General features: G+C 37.3%; 1 protein-coding gene and 1 pseudogene across 2 annotated transcripts in view; one reads left to right on the forward strand and one right to left on the reverse strand.

Moving 5' to 3' along the window:
- LOC308687966 (dnaJ homolog subfamily B member 1-like) overlaps positions 1-18,574 on the reverse strand; it is a 57,827-nt pseudogene that overhangs the window by 17,904 nt on the left and 21,349 nt on the right. The window lies entirely within an intron of this gene.
- The window catches only part of LOC308688879 (adhesion G protein-coupled receptor E3-like), a gene marked incomplete at both ends in the record, with an annotated part of 30,752 nt that continues 13,391 nt past the window's right edge, over positions 1,214-18,574 (forward strand). Inside the window, 9 exons of the mRNA XM_081362318.1 lie at positions 1,214-1,268; positions 1,371-1,700; positions 2,821-3,129; positions 10,717-10,866; positions 11,754-11,873; positions 11,999-12,180; positions 12,290-12,451; positions 12,527-12,733; positions 14,393-14,625. Coding sequence (XP_081218444.1) covers positions 1,214-1,268; positions 1,371-1,700; positions 2,821-3,129; positions 10,717-10,866; positions 11,754-11,873; positions 11,999-12,180; positions 12,290-12,451; positions 12,527-12,733; positions 14,393-14,625 — 1,748 coding nt within the window. The remainder of the gene's footprint in view (positions 1,269-1,370; positions 1,701-2,820; positions 3,130-10,716; positions 10,867-11,753; positions 11,874-11,998; positions 12,181-12,289; positions 12,452-12,526; positions 12,734-14,392; positions 14,626-18,574) is intronic.

Genomic DNA, 18,574 nt, shown 5'->3' on the forward strand with positions numbered 1-18,574 from the left:
ACATCACATCTAATATTCTCTCTTGCCATGCACCTGCATGGGGAAGAACCTTCTGAAGTGCCTTATCCATCCCTGGCAGTCGTGTCCTCACATCCGGCATGCATGGCTTCCAAAAGATACCTTTGGTCATGTGGGTGGTGACCAAACACTTTCCACCTCCACCCATACAGAAAAACAATATATTGAAATATATATATGTGGCATATATTCCAAATACATTGAAATATATTTGCATTGTTGGTCACTTATATTTATCATTTTGAAATATATTCTGAAATATAACAAAAATATATGATGTTACAGTAAGTGTGAAATATATTTACATATATTTAACTAAAATATATTTATTGGGCCAATTTTTTGCATATATTCCAAAAATATATTTCAAATATATTTATTTTGTGTATGGGAGCCTTTCAGCTGAGATTGCAATCAGCAGTGTTTGAAAGGCACAAGGCTGAAATCTATTCTGTTTTGAATGTGTGGTTCACAGTTTTGACAGCAGTGTGTTAGCATTTGAACTAAGTGCTGTAAATCCAAAGTGTTGTGCAGGTTGTGGTTAAAGTCATGGGATAAGTGTGTAGAGTTTTGAAAACTGTGTTCAAGCAATGAAAAACGAACTAGAGTTTGGTCCACATGAACTGCTGCTGTGCAGACTGTAGTTAGAGTTTTGCACATGTGACTCCAGTTGTGCCCACTCTCGTTTAGCAATCGAAAAAAACTGTAACACTCACACCAGTCTGCACAACGCTCACACCGCCCCGCACACACTTGCTCAACAATCGCACCGGAAGTGAGAGAGAAAGAGAGAGAGAGAGAGTGTGTGTGTGTGTGTGTGTGTGTGTGTGTGTGTGTGTGTGTGTGTGTGTGTGTGTGTGTGTGCGAGTGAGTGAGTGTGTGTGTGTGTGTGTGTGTGTGTGTGTGTGTGTGTGTGTGTGTGTGTGTGTGTGTGTGTGTGTGTGTGTGTGTGTGTGTGTGTGTGTGTGTGTGTGTGAATTAGTGTGTGTGTGTGTGTGTGTGTGTGTGTGTGTGTGTGTGTGTGTGTGTGTGTGTGTGTGAGTGAGTGAGAGAGGGGGGGAGAGAAGAGAGAGAGAGAGAGAGAGAGAGAGAGAGAGAGAGAGAGAGAGAGAGAGAGAGAGAGAGAGAGAGAGAGAGAGAGAGAGAGCAGCTCTTCATAACACAGGCCACCAGCGGCTCACAGATAAAGCAGAAAATGATCCAGATCTGTGATCATAAACTTCTCATATTTCTCCTGCTCATCATGTCAGGTAAGAGTTTATTCTGTGTTTCCGGGTCTTTCTAAAACAGCACCTGTTCTCAATCAGGTCCATGTTCGCTCTGAGCTGAGTTTCTCTCTCTTATGTTTTTAGTCTTGGCGTGTGAGACAACGGAGATCTTGACTTTCACTGGTTATGAAGGAGGAAAAGTTGAAATACGCTGTCCCTATGAGTCTGGATATGAAGAGAAGAATAAGTATCTCTGCAGAGGTGAGTGTCCAGAACGCAATAAAGACATTCCTGTTGAATCTGGATATCCAGCTAAAGACAGGAGATTCTCTCTGACCGATGACAGAACGACCCACATCTTCACCGTCACCATCACTGATCTGAGAACAGAGGATCAAGGCAAATACTGGTGTGGTGTGACAGGACTGGGAAAACTTGATAAATACACAGAGATTAACCTGGAAATTAAACCTGGTAAGTCAGAATATTCTGCATGAGTGAAGTGGACAGTGCACACAGATATGGTGTAAAACACATATAATCATAACTAATATATCAGTAACATCAGAGAGGTCTGTGTGTGTCTGAGAGAGCGCTGTATCACGTGTTGTAAGCAGGGTTCCCAAGGGTCCTTGAAATCCTTGTAAGTTTGTGAATCTGAAAAAAAAAAACATTCAAGGCCCTGGAAAGTTTTTGAAAATGAACATAATAGATACAGTTCCTTGGAAGTGCTTGAATTTATTTTGTTTATTTAGTTTTCTGAAAAAAAAAATAATAAAATCCATATTATTTCCTCCGGTCCGTTAATGTGTTATTTTGCCCACACTTCGTGGCCCATGCATACTTGCTTGATTTATGTTAGCTACGCGCATTTACGCGTTATGTTAAGTGTTTCATGCGTGAGGTGCTTTGTGTTGTACGTTGCCATGACGTTCACGTGCGCACAAAACAACTAGAGAACAAGTAGAAATCTGGTGTGTTGATGAGGTATTGTGTACTTTATGTGAGAGAAATGAATTGGTGTTGACTTTTTAAATATATGTGTATAAAAGAAATAAAAAAATGTTGGATGAAGTGTGAATAATTCAAGACTGACAATAAGACAATAAAGGTGTATTTAAAATTCAAAAAATGTCTCTCTCTCTCTCTCTCTCTCTCTCTCTCTCTCTCTCTCTCTCTCTATCTCTATCTCTCTCTCTCTCTCTCTCTCTTTCACTCTCTCTCTCTCTCTCTCTCTCTCTCTATCTCTCTCTCTCTCTCAGGGGAAGTGGGCGTCTCTGTCACATTCATCTGTGTCATGTTAAACATGTAACCAGGAAAGAAACACTCATAACTCTTCTGAACACACATCGAGAGCTTCAGAAGAACTGAATCCACTAACAACAGAGAAGATCATTTAATAAGAGAGAAGAATGAAGATCATCTGGACTTTCACTCTGCTGATGATTCCTGGTAAGAATCTGAACTCAGAGTAAATCATGAAAAACAGCACAGATTTGATGAGGAAAGTCTTTAACTTCATGTTGTTTTATTGACTGTTGAGGAAAGTTAATTTCTGTGTATATTAAAGTGTTTTAATGCTGGTTTGTTGTAGGTGTCGTGAGCTCCATGAGTGTGACAGGATATTCAGGAGGCAGAGTCACAATCAAATGCAAATATGATGAAGGATTTACAGACAATGCAAAGTATTTTTGTAAAGGACAGTGGTCAGACAGAATCAGGACCAATACAAAAAATAAATGGGTTCATTCTAGAAGATTGTTTCTATATGACGACACAAGTTCAGCAGTCTTCACTGTGACCATCAGAGATCTGAGTGAAGAGGATTCTGGGACGTACTACTGTGGAACTGAAAGAGTTGGAAAAGTTCCCCGCACTGAAGTGAATCTGAAGGTTTTAACAGGTGAGTAACTGAGACCCTCAAACTCATGATGATCTCCACAACATCACGATACTCAACACTGACTGTAATTACTGACATTCACATGTGAAACTCATTACAGACACCATCAACAACCTTTTTGTCTCTTGATGTAAGACTTAAACTCATAATCTTGACTTGCATTAATAAATGTTGCAAAGTGACATATTGTTTATATCGGGAACAACATGACAAATTATCTGGGTTTGTGTTTAACAGGTCAACAAATCAGGAAAGTGAGAGGATATTCAGGAGGAAACGTCATTATAAACTACAAATATGAGATTCAACACTCAAATTATTTGATAAATGTCTGTAAAACTATTGCTTGAATGTGGAAATAGAATGAAGAGCCAGGTTTATTCTGTTCTTGTAGATTTGCAAACAGGATTATTTTATAGATCAGGGGTGCTCAATCCTGTTCCTGGAGATCTGTAGAGTTCAGATCCAACCCTGATCAAACTCGTGTCTGTAATGATTGTGCTTCTGCAGATCTTCATTAGCTGGTTCAGCTGGGTTTGATCAGGGTTGAAGCTGAACTTTGCAGGAAGACAGATCTCTGGGAAAAGAATTGAAGGCCCCTGTAGTAGATCAACCATTGATGAAGATACTTAAATATCTACGTCATATTCTTACCAAATTATTTACGTTAGTACTAGTGTTGTAATTTGGATACATTACAAGTGCAGTTTTCAGTATTTCTGTTAGTCCACTTTACCACACTTGCACTACAGTTAAAACCGAAGTGCAATTTGGGTCAGGAAGTCGTTTTATCAAGTGGGTAAAGATTCTATATTTATGTCCTCGTTCATCCATTCTGACAAACGCAAACAAATCTAACCCTTTTGAGTTGCATCAAGGAGTTAGGCAAGGATATCCTCTTTCCCCTCTTCTTTTTGATATTGCGTTGGAACCACTAGCAGTAGGGATTAGAAGTCACCCACATATACATGGAATAAAGATGGGAAAGGATGAAGCTTTGGTTAGTCTATATGCTGATGATCTATTAACATATCTTTCTGATCCGGGCAAATCAGTTCCCTATTTGCTTGATTATATTAATGCTTTCAGTAAAATTTCCGGGTATACTATTAACTGGTCCAAAAGTGAGTTTATGTCACTTGCTACACTGTTAGACCTTACCGGGTTTTTTTACAGTAAAATACTGGCAACACTGTTGCCAGCAAAATACTGTTAATTGTACAGTTCTTTACTGTAATCTAGTTTGTTTCTGTAAAAATGCACTAAATTCTAATTCAAGTTAACTAATTACACTTGCAGAAACCGACTGCCTTAAATTGACCAACTGTCATTTAAATGTATTAACTAAAATGTATAATGCATTAATAACGTGAGCAAAGTATTACTGTGAACTTCTTTCATTTGAGACCACTAAAATACTTTTGAACATAAAGATATTTCCACTGGACCAGCAACTACACAGTCACCGCCTGTTAAATAAAGCAACACGCAGCAAATCATCAATGTTTGTAGATCTTCTCCTGGACTGAAGCTCAGGCTCTACTCTTCTGCACAACGGTGACCAAAAAAATTTTTTTTACAGTAAACTACTGGCAACAGTGTTGCCAGTATAAACCTGTTTTATAACTTACAGTTTATTACTGTAAAATACATTTTGTGGGTGTGACTTTTTTTTTTATCTTACACTGTTAACCCTTTCAACCCCACAGGAAAATCCACACTACTAAGAGTAAAAAGTAACATTGATGCAGTGTTGCAGTGAGATAATTAAGTGAATATGTAAGTGATTGTTGAGCATTAGTGATGAACACCTGCTGTTAACAAGCAGAATCACTGAAGAAAAGAGAAACACAAGAACAGAAAATAGAGAAACACAATAACTACAACTGACTTCCAGTCATTACACATTATTACACTTATTATTAACCAGTATGACTTTATTTCTGTCATACATCTACAGAAGTTGTTATTAAGATGTTTAATTGAAAATGTTTGTTTGAAGTTACCATTATAGAGATCAGTGCTTGCTTTAGTTGGGATGCTGATGCTAAAACATTCATTTTTCTTTTGCTACTGTGTTTTTGCAAGTCACACTTGTGCACACACAGTTTATGAATGATTGCGGTTGTAATGCTTATGGTGACAAATTCATCATATTGCCGGTTCATTCACTAAGGAATTAATTCCTATTCATTCATAGTTTTATCCTCAATCAAAAATGTTACATTAGCACTACTGTGAAACTACAGCAATAAATTGCTATGACTAATTTTTTTTAACACATCATGCATAAACCAAAAAAAAAAGCTACGATATGTTTTAGAAACACAGAGATATCACAATTTAGCACATTAATCTCAACAATGGTGGCAATATTTTTTCTTTTTTCTTTTATTCATGCAGCAGTGCATGCTGGGAGTTTTATATTATCCTGGAACCCAGCATGCATTGCGACATGAAACTTTTCACCATTGTTGAGATTCATGTGCTGATTGTTGATATCTGTGTGTGTCTGAGTCAAGCAGGAGTAAAATAAAATTGAATGCACTATATGAATGTTATTTTTCAGAAGACATGATTACAGAAATTTTGATTTCATTTTGTAGATACTCAGATTTATGCTAAATATGACATACCCATAATTTCAATGAATATATACAGAAAAAATCTGAAAATCAGATAATCCAAGATGACTGTGACATCATCACAAAAGAATAAAAACACCTGATCATCTTCCTCTTGACTCTTTCTTGCCATAACATGTGTTTTATGAACTCACTGTTACAGCAGTCAGAGAGAGATGAATGGTAAGAAGTCAAGAGACAAGACCAACTAAAGCAAATAATGATCTCCATCATGGTGACAACAAACTTTATTATTAACTAAATCTCTGTTAATTCTCAACAAGAACTTTTGTACATGTATGAAAGAAATAATCGTAAACTGGTTTGTAAACTGGTTTCACACTCAGTGTTGCTGGAAGTCAATTGTAGTTTTTGTGTTTCTCTTTTTTCTGTTCTTGTTTCTCTGTCCTTCAGTGATTCTGCTTATCAGGTGTTCATCAGTGTCTCAATACACTCACTTCTTTTCATTCACTCTGTCAAGTGGACTTTATTAGTGAACTAATGTAGGGAATAGTGAATGAGGGTATAGGGTGTGATTGGGAAAACAGCCTCTGAGTGTCGACTTTGAGCAATGTTCATTTGCAGTATATTCCTGTAGGCTAGTTTTGTTTTCTACGGTATATTACTGTTTTAATGGAAAATGGTATGATACTGTCTGAATTACGCCTTTTTTTACAGCAAGGGCTAACAGTGTAGACACACAAATTCCAGCCAGGTTGGTCCCTCACCTTTCAAAGTCGAAGACCACTTCACATATCTTGGCATTGTGGTACCAAAGAACCCCAAGCAAATATAAAAATTAAACTTTTTGGCTAAGATTGACAGATTAAAAGATAATATAGAGCGATGGAGGCTCCTTCCACTATCTATGATTGGCTAAATTAAAATGGTCACTTTACCACAGTTCCTCTACCTTTTTCAAAATGTGCCTACTTATATACCTGTATCTTTTTTCAAGCTTTTGGATTCAGTTATCATACTGTTTATTTGGGCTTACAAGACTCCCCGAATAGCAAAAGTGCACGTACAGAAACCCACTCAGTTGGGAGGTCTAGGGCTCGCAGTGTTTAACCAAGGTGTGGGAACCCTGTGTAAGGATGTAAAGAGGCGAGATAACAGAAACCACAGTATCCTCTGTAGATGATGATAAGCGTGTGTTCACACCACAGACGCTGACCCGCATCACTTCCTCACACACAACACTGTCTCAGTTATGGAGAAATCGCTCATTCAAAACACAAAGTATACATTATCTGTACACAAAAGTTCAGGTCTTTCTGTTGTAAAATACCTTTTCATTTTATATTTATTCCATTATCAGTCTTTGTTAACAGAGAAGCCGCTCACACCAAAACACAGCTGACATGATTTACATTAGATTATATTAAATCTGATAAAACATCCCATACTGTCACTATAGCAGAGACTCAAGGATGCACCAAGTGGATTTCAGTGATACATCTGAACATTGGTAACGGTGAGATGCAGCCATTTGATATTATTTTAAAGATCAAAATCTGATTGTAAAATTAGTTAACTAAAAATCATTTGTTCGTTGTTTGCAGTCTAGAAGACTGTATTTAACAGTGTATTTAAGTGTTGCTGGTCACACATACAGTGCTATATTTGCACCACACCATTGACATCAGTGAAGCGTTAATAACAGCTGTTTAACAACATACAAAACATAGCTGACATGATTTACATTAGACTAAACAGCCCATACTGTCACAGAGACTCAAGGATGGACAGCAGTACTGCTGTGCCATAAAGATACTTTGGGATATTAAATCTCTCTTTTATGCCCTGATTTAGTGTCTGTCGTGTCTCGCGTGACTGGGGAACATCTGAACATCACCTGCCATAGCTTTTTCCACTATTTTCATCTTCCGGGTTTAAAATCTTCATCGTGTCAGAGCACTATAGTACTTTGATGACTCATCGGTGTCTCATAATTATTCATGTGACTGAGTTTTCTTATCCAATGAGAAGACACTTGCTCTTAATTATTCATGACACCACGTGTAACTTTCCAATGACAGACATGTCAAACTGTGATATTGCGTAGTAGATGAGAGAGGCAATGATGGGACGTGCGTGGTGTCACATGGTGAGCTCACAGTATGAATGCACACCCTGATAACAGATCTTTCTCATAAGAACATTCTCCAAACATACAACTGACTTCAGCCACAGCCTTAGATCAAATAAAAGAAGACATTAAATCTGTGAAGATCTCAGCAGAGGAGGATTAAACAACTCCACAAACAGCATTACCAGCTTCACTTATTACTAACCAGACTGACTTTATTTCTGTCAGACGTCTACAAAAGTTCTTATTGAGAATTAATAGAGATTTAGATGTTGATGGTTTATTATTTTGTTTGATATTGATATACTATAGCATGAGCACACAGTGAGGGCGCTGTGAGGATACACTTTTAGCTCACTGTGAACTCAGATTGTGACCACATCACGAGTATCCTGAGAGCTCATGCTTTGATCACTGAGAGATCAAATAGTTGACTGGGAGAGCCTCTCCATATTAAACTGTTTAAATGTAAATTAATTTAAACTTACCCTGCGGTATAAATGAACAGTGTTGATCCTAGATATTGTTTTTCTGATCCGATCCCTCGCTTCCAAATTAATCTTGTTACCCACCATATTTATTTAATAATCTTTTATCCCTCCATGGCATATTTAAGTCCCACTTGAATGCTCCTCGACGAGAGGTGGTCCTTCTGCATCCAAAATTTATCGAAAACATCTTGGGACAAGGTTTTCACACTGACAGCTGTCATTGTAAGACAGTTAGCTCATTGTAAGACAGTTAGCCACTCCGTTTGTTTGTCCGAGTTAGCAACCGTAACTAAGAGGGGCGGAGCTTACCGATAGGTCAATTTCTGGTCATTTCTTCACATGGTCACATGGTTGATTTTCCAATATTGTACTTTGTTTGTGTGTTGGATCAATATTTCACAAATTGAATCTTTCTTTCATTTTGACTCCTACTTATCTGTTGATAAGTGATAAGTGACAGGCAGTGAGCATATGACAGATTGTGTGCAGAGTATTGCCGTGCTACATTACTGCCGTTCTCGACACCACACCAAAAGTGGGGATTTAGTACGTACTCACATGAAGAACAAAGACACACACACTGTAAAAATGAATACGCTATATCTAATCAATTAAATTGTGGCAACAGATTACAAGCAATATTATTAATTAAATTTAACAAATTAGAATTTAGTAATAATTAATCAAATGAATTCCTTAAAAGTAAAAAAAAAAAAAAAAAAAAAAATCTGAATAACAGACAGATGTCAAAGATGAATTAAGAACTCTTTATTTTGTATTGCCAACATTGAAGACACCTGATGTTAACAAGCAGAATCACTGAAGGAGAAAACTGTAAGTTTAAGTCACTATTTTGGTGATCAGTGTTTGTTTTAGTTGGGCTCTTGACCCTTAAATCACTAACTTTAGATTTAGTTTGGCTGCTGTATCTGAGTTATAACAGCCAGATGAACAAATAGAAAAGGTGATCTGATGGTGTTGGTTGTGTTTTAACATAATCACTATTTCACAATCATTTGACCTGATTCACTGAACTCATATAGAGCCCAATTTCTGAGTTCAATTTACTTTATTAATTATAGCAGCATTTAAATACAACAACTCGCACAAGGTGTTTTTGCATCAAAGAAAGTTTGAGTCTTAAATCTCTCACTCTGCACTGTAAAAATGAATACGCTATATCTAATCAATAAAATTGATATTAATGTTGATAACGAGCAAGAATGCAATTGTTCCCAAATATCCACACGATGGCAAACATTGTATCATCATACAACAGGTCAACAAACAAAACGTGTATTTTAAACACAGTTCTGTCAGTACTTTATTTTGCAACGAAATAATAGTTCCAACGAAAGAGAAAAGCAGAACTACAGCACAAACCGGTGTTTCGTAAACAATTCTGCAGCTTTGAAAAGAATTGTGAGTCAATCATTCAATGATTCATTTATAAATACAGCTAGTTGCTTTGTTACTGAATGTAAGAATGACTCAATGACTCGCTCATTGAGAAGACAGTGACTTATATTTCAAAGAACCACTTCGTTTTTCCGTCATTGAATATTCCTCTATTGAACATTTTTCATTTAAAAAATTTTTTATTTCATAAATGTATTCATAAAGGTAAAAAGAAGCACTGGGAAATAAATTTAGGGGGCAAATATTGTCCCTTAATGGAAAAGGTATGACTGAAGTTTAAGTGGAAGAGAGGGGGTACGCAGAAGGAGGTACACCACTGAAATCTTGCGGAATCCACAATCTTGCTGAAATTGCTGCTTAATAAAATAGTTATTTTTCAAAGTTTTGCAGTTTATTATATTATTGTCTTCATGCTGATTTCTGTCATTGCAGGTATAAATATAACACTGCTGGAAGGAAGCAACGTAAGTTGAGTTTCTGAAATTGAAGTTGTAGAGACTCCTATCAATAATTGTCCAAACTGAAGCAGTGCAATAACATGTGCATTTTAGATATGTGTGTAATCTGAAATATGAATGTGCTTTTATAATAATTGCTGATGGTTTATGGGGCATTCAGTCCATATAAGCTGTGAACACTCTGCATACAAAAGCCAATTGAAAGAATGAGTTTGTGGACTCTGTCTTCTCAATTTTGATTTCAGAGTCAGACTGAAAAGCTTCAAAATCTTCTAGAGCAGGTCGAGAACATTAAAGATCAAGAGTTTTCTTTGACTGTAAGTCTTCAAGAGAATTATTTTTAAATAATCAAATCAAATGTAATCATCAGTTACATGATTAACATCACAGGTCTGATTAATTCGCTTTCTTAATATTTACATTCACAGTATTTATTTATTTTTTCTTCTGATCAATAAATTAGAATGTGACCAATATTTTGAATATGGTCCTCAACGCTTCAGGAGAGATTTCAGAGTCTTTATCATCAGTCAGCCCAGCTGTACTAGCCTCCAACGGAAACCGTGTGTTAAAAACCAATGAGAAACTCATCTCTACATTGGTGAAGCCGACAGACACACATGACAGAGTCAGTTTTACTCTTGCTGCTGTTGGTGAGTGGAGAAACTGTTATTATTGATAATGAAACTGAGCTTATATATGATATCAGGGAGTTTATATAGTCTAGAGCAGGGGTTCTCAACTCTGGACCACGAGATCCAGGCCTTGTCCACACGGACACGGGTATTTTTATAACCGTGACTTTTTTTACGCGGTTTGGCCGTTCGTCCACGTGGAAAGGCAGTATCAGGTCACTGAAACCGAACATTTTTGAAAACCCCTGCCAGGGTGAGGATTTCCAGAAACGGCAGTTGCAGTGTTGTCACGTAGACAGTAAAACCGGGGTTTTTGCTTCTGATTCAGGCTTCTGATTGGCCAACGTGGCTTTACGATCGCCGCCTGCTGGTGTGGCATGCTCTTGACATTGCTTGATAGTGTGTTTTTGCGTTTTCATGTAGGCGGAGATTTCTTTTAAACTGAGCATGTGTGGACGGGATTTTTTTTTTAAACGCAGGAGGAAAATCTCCGGTTATAAAAATACCCGTGTCCGTGTGGACTAGGCCCCACTTTCCTGGAGTTTAGCTCCAACCCTAATCAAACACACTTGAACAAGCTAATCAATGTCTTCATGATTACTACAACGTTACAGGCACACAGCAAAATCCCCAGTGTTAAATCAACACTGCTCAGAGTACATATTGTCCCAATCGAAAGAGTGTTAAAAGTTAATTTACTTAATTTAACTCTGGGGATTTTGCTGTGAACAAAGTTAACTGATTAGTTCAAACTAGTAATTAGATGAAATAGTTAATTTATTTTAGTCTTTTGTTATTATTATTTTAGTTATTATTTTGTTTTTTGCACATTTGTGCAGATTGAATCAACTTTAATAAAAACAAAAAAAAAAACAAAAAAAATGACTGTTTATTTTCTAAATCAGAGGTTGAAGTCTTCATGGTTGGATCCAGTGTCACCTTAGATAAAATCCCTCGACTTGTCACAACAAATTGTTCTGTGGACATCGATCTCATTGAGATCGCCAAGAACAACAATGAAACAAGTATGTGAGATGTGTTTTAATACAACATTTTTAATAAAACATTTTTAGAAGATATATCACTAAACCACATTTAACTAAAGGTTTTAATGTGTTGAATACAAGTTTCTTCTGTTTCTGTCACACAGGATCAGCTGCTGTGGCTTTCATGAGTTATAACACAATGGAGAATTTACTGAAGCCAGACTTCTTCAACACATCAACTAACACGAATAAAACCATGATGTCCACTGTGATCTCAGCTACTCTTCTCAAAACCACCAACACTAAACTCACCAAACCAGTCAACTTCACCCTCAAACACATCAGAGTGAGAGACTGAAATGTGTTTTTGTCCAACCTGAGAACTGATGAACATCTGAAAACATCTAATATTCAGTGTTATACTATTTTCTGCATGTTCTTTCTTCTTTTTGCAGGAGTTTGACCCCAAAGGTTCCCTGTCCTGTGTGTACTGGAACATCAGCGAGTGGATTGTAGATGGTTGTTCTGTTTTAGAGACCAACAGAAGCTACACTGTGTGTTCCTGTGGTCATCTGTCCACATTCGCTCTCATCATGCAAACCAGCCACCCATCAGAGGTACGAGAACATTTATAGTGAGCATTGAAGAACAGCACAGATTTGGCACTCATGTACTCTGACATGTTTCCTCAGAGCGACTCAGCGCTGGACGTGTTGAATTTGGTGTGTGTGCCAGTTGGGCTGGTGTTCTTCAGTTTGGCCCTGTTGACCTTTGCCCTTTGTCAGTGGAGTCCTGGAGTGAATAATGTGGCTCGAATCAACCTCTGCGTGAGTCTTCTGTTGGCTCACCTTCTGTTCCTGCTCACACAACAGTTCCTGAGCCTCATACGCCGTCATCAGGTGAGAATGATGAAGGAGCCCTACAGTAGGGCTGGGCGATATATCGCGCGATATTGTTATGCGCATCTCGTCAGTAAAGCCGGTTCTTTGATTAGTAGTAAATCGCCATCACCTGCTTTCAGATGGAGCGGCATTTACTACAAAGAGCCGTAATTAACTGACAAGCTGAGCCATATCGCATTAATATCGCGGACGTATCGCCAGCGATATTTAATGCGATATGGCTCAGCTTGTCAGTTAACTACGGCTCTTTGTACACAGCGAAACATCCAGTGTTAAATTAACACTCCTGGGAGTGTATGAGTCCACACTCAAGAGTGTTTAAGTTAATGAGATAATTAAGTGATTAATTTAGTGATGATTGACTATTATTGAAGACACCTGATGTTAACAAGCAGAATCACAGAAGGAGAAAATCACAAATTGTAAGTTACCATTGTGGTGATGGGTGTTTGCTTTAGTTGGTCTCTTGAGCCTTATGTGTTTAGTTTAGACTTTGTTTGGCTGTTGTATCTGAGTTATAACTGCCAGATGAGCAAAGAAAAAAAAGTGACTTGATGGTGTTGGTTATATTATGACATTCATCAATTGAACTTGATCATTAAACTCATTAAGATCCTTCTTTCTGACTTCGATGTATGTTGTTGGTTTCAGCATTACTGTGAATCTGCATAAATGTCCAGAATTTTTAATATAATATAAAAGATTTCTTAAAAGTTGTTTTAATTTTTTTTTTTTTAGGCACACACAGACATCAAGATTCAGTCAATGTATCTCAACAATGGTGACGAGCAGAATATTCAATTAGGAAAAGTAAATTACATAGACAATTCTGATCATAATTTAATCATACCGCAATGCATGATGGGAGCCATTAATGAGTTGTGATTGGTGGCAGCCACTGCAACATGCTTTATTATTGTCACCATTGTTGAGATTCACAGGCTGATTATTGATGTCTGTGTTTCTAAATAAATTCATTTGAAAGTCTTTTGATCAGGACAATGTTTATTAAATATTTTTGAATTACAAGTAAAATACTGATAATCGTAAGCTGAAGAATCACAAAACTGCAGCTAACAAATCAAACCAAACTATCTCAATAAATTTCTTTTCCAGATCACAGCATGATTATGTCAAAACATAACCAATACTATCAGATCACACTTTACTTTGTTCATTTAACTAATATAAATCAATAACAGCAGACAAACAACAGTATAAATTAAAGTAAACATGTAATGGTCTAGAGTCCAACTAAAGCAAACACCCATCACAATAATGGTAACTTACAATTTGTGATTTTCTTCTTCAGTGATTCTGCTTGCTAACATCAGGTGTATTCGATAATGTTCAATCATCACTAAATTAATCACTTAATTATCTCATTACCTTTAACAGTCTTGAGTGTTAATTTAACACTCTTATTTTAACACTTTACACTCTTGAGTGTGGACTCATATACACTCACAGCCCCAGGAGTGTTAATTTAACACCGCTCCATCTGAAAGCAGGTGATGGTGATTTACTAGTAATCAAGGGAACCGGCTTTACTGATGAGATGCGCATAACAATATCGCGCGATATATCGCCCAGCCCTACCCTACAGCTCTCACAGTCTCACTGAGAATCATCATAACCGTCTCTCATGATCTCCAGGTGTTGTGTGCCATGATATCAGGTGTGCTGCACTTCCTCTTTCTCTCCGGCTTTGTGTGGATGTTCATTGAAGCTGTGCTGCTCTTCATCTGTGTGAAGAACCTATCACAGATCAGCTCCAAAAGGAGGGGGGTGCTTAGGAGTGGATTCCTGTGTGTGATTGGATATACGGTTGCTCTGGTTGTGGTGGCTGTGTCTGCTGGGGTGAATCCTAAAGGCTACGGAAGTGAAAAGTGAGTTTAGTTTGAACGACTCAGTAGGGCTGGGCGATTTAAATCGCGATATTGTTATGCGCATCTCGTCAGTAAAGCCGGTTCCTTGATTAGTAGTAAATCACCATCACCTGCTTTCAGATGAAGCGGCATTTAGGGCTGAGGAGATAATTAAGTGATTAATTTAGTGATGATTGAGCATTATTGAAGACACCTGATGTTAACAAGCAGAATCATTGAAGAAGAAAATCACAAATTGTAAGTTACCATTAAGGTGATGGGTGTTTGCTTTAGTTGGGCTATAGACCATTATATGTTTACTTCAATTTTTACTGTTGTTTGTCTGCTGTTATTGATTTATAAAAGATAAATTTTCAAAGTTAAATGTTATCTTATAGTGTTGGTAATGTTTTGACATAATCGTGCTGTGATCTGAAATATGAAACTTATTTAGGCTAGATAGTTTGGTTTAACTTGTTAGCAGCAGCTCTGTGATTCTTCAGCCTATGATTATCAGTACTTTACTTATAATTCAAAATATTTAATAAACATTGTTCTGATCAAAAGACATTCAGATAAATTCATTTGAAACACAGACATCAATAATCAGTCTGTGAATCTCAACAATGGTGACAATAATAAAGCATGTTGCAGTGGCTGCCACCAATCACAACTCATTAATGGCTCCCATCATGCATTGCGGTATGAATAAATTATGATCTGAATTGTCTATGTAATTTACTTTTACTAATTTAATATTCTGCTCCTCACCATTGTTGAGATGCATAGACTGAATCTTGACATCTGTGTGTGCCTAAAAGATTTTTTTTTTAAACAACTTTTAAGAAATCCTTTATATTATATAAAAAATTCTGGGCATTTATGTAGATTCACTAACCAACAACATAAGAAGGATTTTAATGAGTTCAGTGATCAAGTTCAAATGATGATTGTCATAATATAACCAACACCATCAGATCACATTTTTCTTTGTGTGGCAGCTTTGATTAGAGGTACACTAAAGATTTAAGAAAGTTACCGACTACGCCACCCGGGGGCCTCTTTCCGGGGAAATGCCCTTTAATTAAATAAGGCTCAGAGGTTCGTTGATCAGAGTCAGATATCAGACATGGAGTAGAAAATAGTACAAAACTTTATTTTCTCCATAAAAACATATCAAATTTTATTTAAGACAACACCAATAAATCAAAAATAATCTGAACACAAAATTACACAGACACTCACTTCAGAATGGGGCGCTGGCTCTCTTTAGCAGAACGGATATAGCGATCATACGTGCACACTCACTGCACTCTCACTTCACACCTCACTGTGAACACAGCATTCAGGCAAAAGAACCCACCACCACAATCGGGAAGAGACGCTTACTTCCTGCTACTGGCTGCCCCAATTCTGAAGAGAGAAAGAAAATAACACGAAACACACACAATATCCAAAATATTAAACAGAGCAGCTGGCAATTTAAGACATAATTTTAAAAGAGTTCACCACATCAGTTTGGCTCATCACACCGAGGTGCCATGTCCGGTCACCCCTACAATGCTGGGTGGACAGAAATGGACACAACAGCCAACAATGTAGAGTAGAGAAACACCTCTTTTGGGCTGCCCTCAAGGTATCCACAAAAGAAACATACACATACATTAACTTGGTCACACACCAAATATGTCACACAGAATATATACATATATATGGATAATATATCCAGCAAACACAAATCAATAAAAAAGAAGATATATATAAAATTAATCCACAAAACAAAGAACTCAAGAAAATTATATAATGCTTAAAGAAAACAAAATGCAGAAGAGCTGGTGACAATTAAGTAGTGACAATTGATCTGAGACCTGGGCACCACTGGAGGTTTATGACTCAATTTATTTACTCACAGCACACTTGATGAGGTACCATGCCAACGGCCCACAGTCCTCGAACCAGCTGATGAAACACGCGCTGGACGTAAACAATAGATGTGGCGAGGGGTCGAGCAGCAGTGCGTTAACACGCGAACTGAAAGAATCAATGAGGCTTGTTAGCCAGTTCAATAGAACAGACACACTCGGGACAGACCGTCTCACTTTGAGCCAGAGTTGTAGTCACGGTAACGAGTCGGATAAAGTCGGAAAAGGCAGCAAACACAATGCAGACAGCAAAAGGGAACATCCACACAGCGGTTTAGCTGCTATAACGTTATGAACCCAGAGAAAGCCCACTGTAACGTCTAGGGCTGGGCGATATATCGCGCGATATTGTTAGGCGCATCTAGGGCTGGGCGATATATCGCGCGATATTGTTATGCGCATCTCATCAGTAAAGCCGGTTCCCTTGATTACTAGTAAATCACCATCACCTGCTTTCAGATGGAGCGGTGTTAAATTAACACTCCTGGGGCTGTGAGTGTATATGAGTCCACACTCAAGAGTGTAAAGTGTTAAAATAAGAGTGTTAAATTAACACTCAAGACTGTTAAAGGTAATGAGATAATTAAGTGATTAATTTAGTGATGATTGAACATTATCGAAGACACCTGATGTTAGCAAGCAGAATCACTGAAGAAGAAAATCACAAATTGTAAGTTACCATTATTGTGATGGGTGTTTGCTTTAGTTGGACTCTAGACCATTACATGTTTACTTTAATTTATACTGTTGTTTGTCTGCTGTTATTGATTTATATTAGTTAAATGAACAAAGTAAAGTGTGATCTGATAGTATTGGTTATGTTTTGACATAATCATGCTGTGATCTGGAAAAGAAATTTATTGAGATAGTTTGGTTTGATTTGTTAGCTGCAGTTTTGTGATTCTTCAGCTTACGATTATCAGTATTTTACTTGTAATTCAAAAATATTTAATAAACATTGTCCTGATCAAAAGACTTTCAAATGAATTTATTTAGAAACACAGACATCAATAATCAGCCTGTGAATCTCAACAATGGTGACAATAATAAAGCATGTTGCAGTGGCTGCCACCAATCACAACTCATTAATGGCTCCCATCATGCATTGCGGTATGATTAAATTATGATCAGAATTGTCTATGTAATTTACTTTTCCTAATTGAATATTCTGCTCGTCACCATTGTTGAGATACATTGACTGAATCTTGACGTCTGTGTGTGCCTAAAAAAAAAAATAATTAAAACAACTTTTAAGAAATCTTTTATATTATATTAAAAATTCTGGGCATTTATGCAGATTCACAGTAATGCTGAAACCAACAACATACATCGAAGTCAGAAAGAAGGATCTTAATGAGTTTAATGATCAAGTTCAATTGATGAATGTCATAATATAACCAACACCATCAAGTCACTTTTTTTTCTTTGCTCATCTGGCAGTTATAACTCAGATACAACAGCCAAACAAAGTCTAAACTAAACACATAAGGCTCAAGAGACCAACTAAAGCAAACACCCATCACCACAATGGTAACTTACAATTTGTGATTTTCTCCTTCTGTGATTCTGCTTGTTAACATCAGGTGTCTTCAATAATAGTCAATCATCACTAAATTAATCACTTAGTTATCTCATTAACTTAAACACTCTTGAGTGTGGACTCATACACTCCCAGGAGTGTTAATTTAACACTGGATGTTTCGCTGTGTACAAAGAGCCGTAGTTAACTGACAAGCTGAGCCATATCGCATTAAATATCGCTGGCGATACGTCCGCGATATTAATGCGATATGGCTCAGCTTGTCAGTTAATTACGGCTCTTTGTAGTAAATGCCGCTCCATCTGAAAGCAGGTGATGGCGATTTACTACTAATCAAAGAACCGGCTTTACTGACGAGATGCGCATAACAATATCGCGCGATATATCGCCCAGCCCTAGGCGCATCTCATCAGTAAAGCCGGTTCCCTTGATTAGTAGTAAATCGCCATCACCTGCTTTCAGATGGAGCGGCATTTAGGGCTGAGGAGATAATTAAGTGATTAATTGA

This window comes from Scardinius erythrophthalmus (genome assembly GCF_964197995.2).
Source record: "Scardinius erythrophthalmus genome assembly, chromosome: 3".
Taxonomy (NCBI): domain Eukaryota; kingdom Metazoa; phylum Chordata; class Actinopteri; order Cypriniformes; family Leuciscidae; genus Scardinius; species Scardinius erythrophthalmus.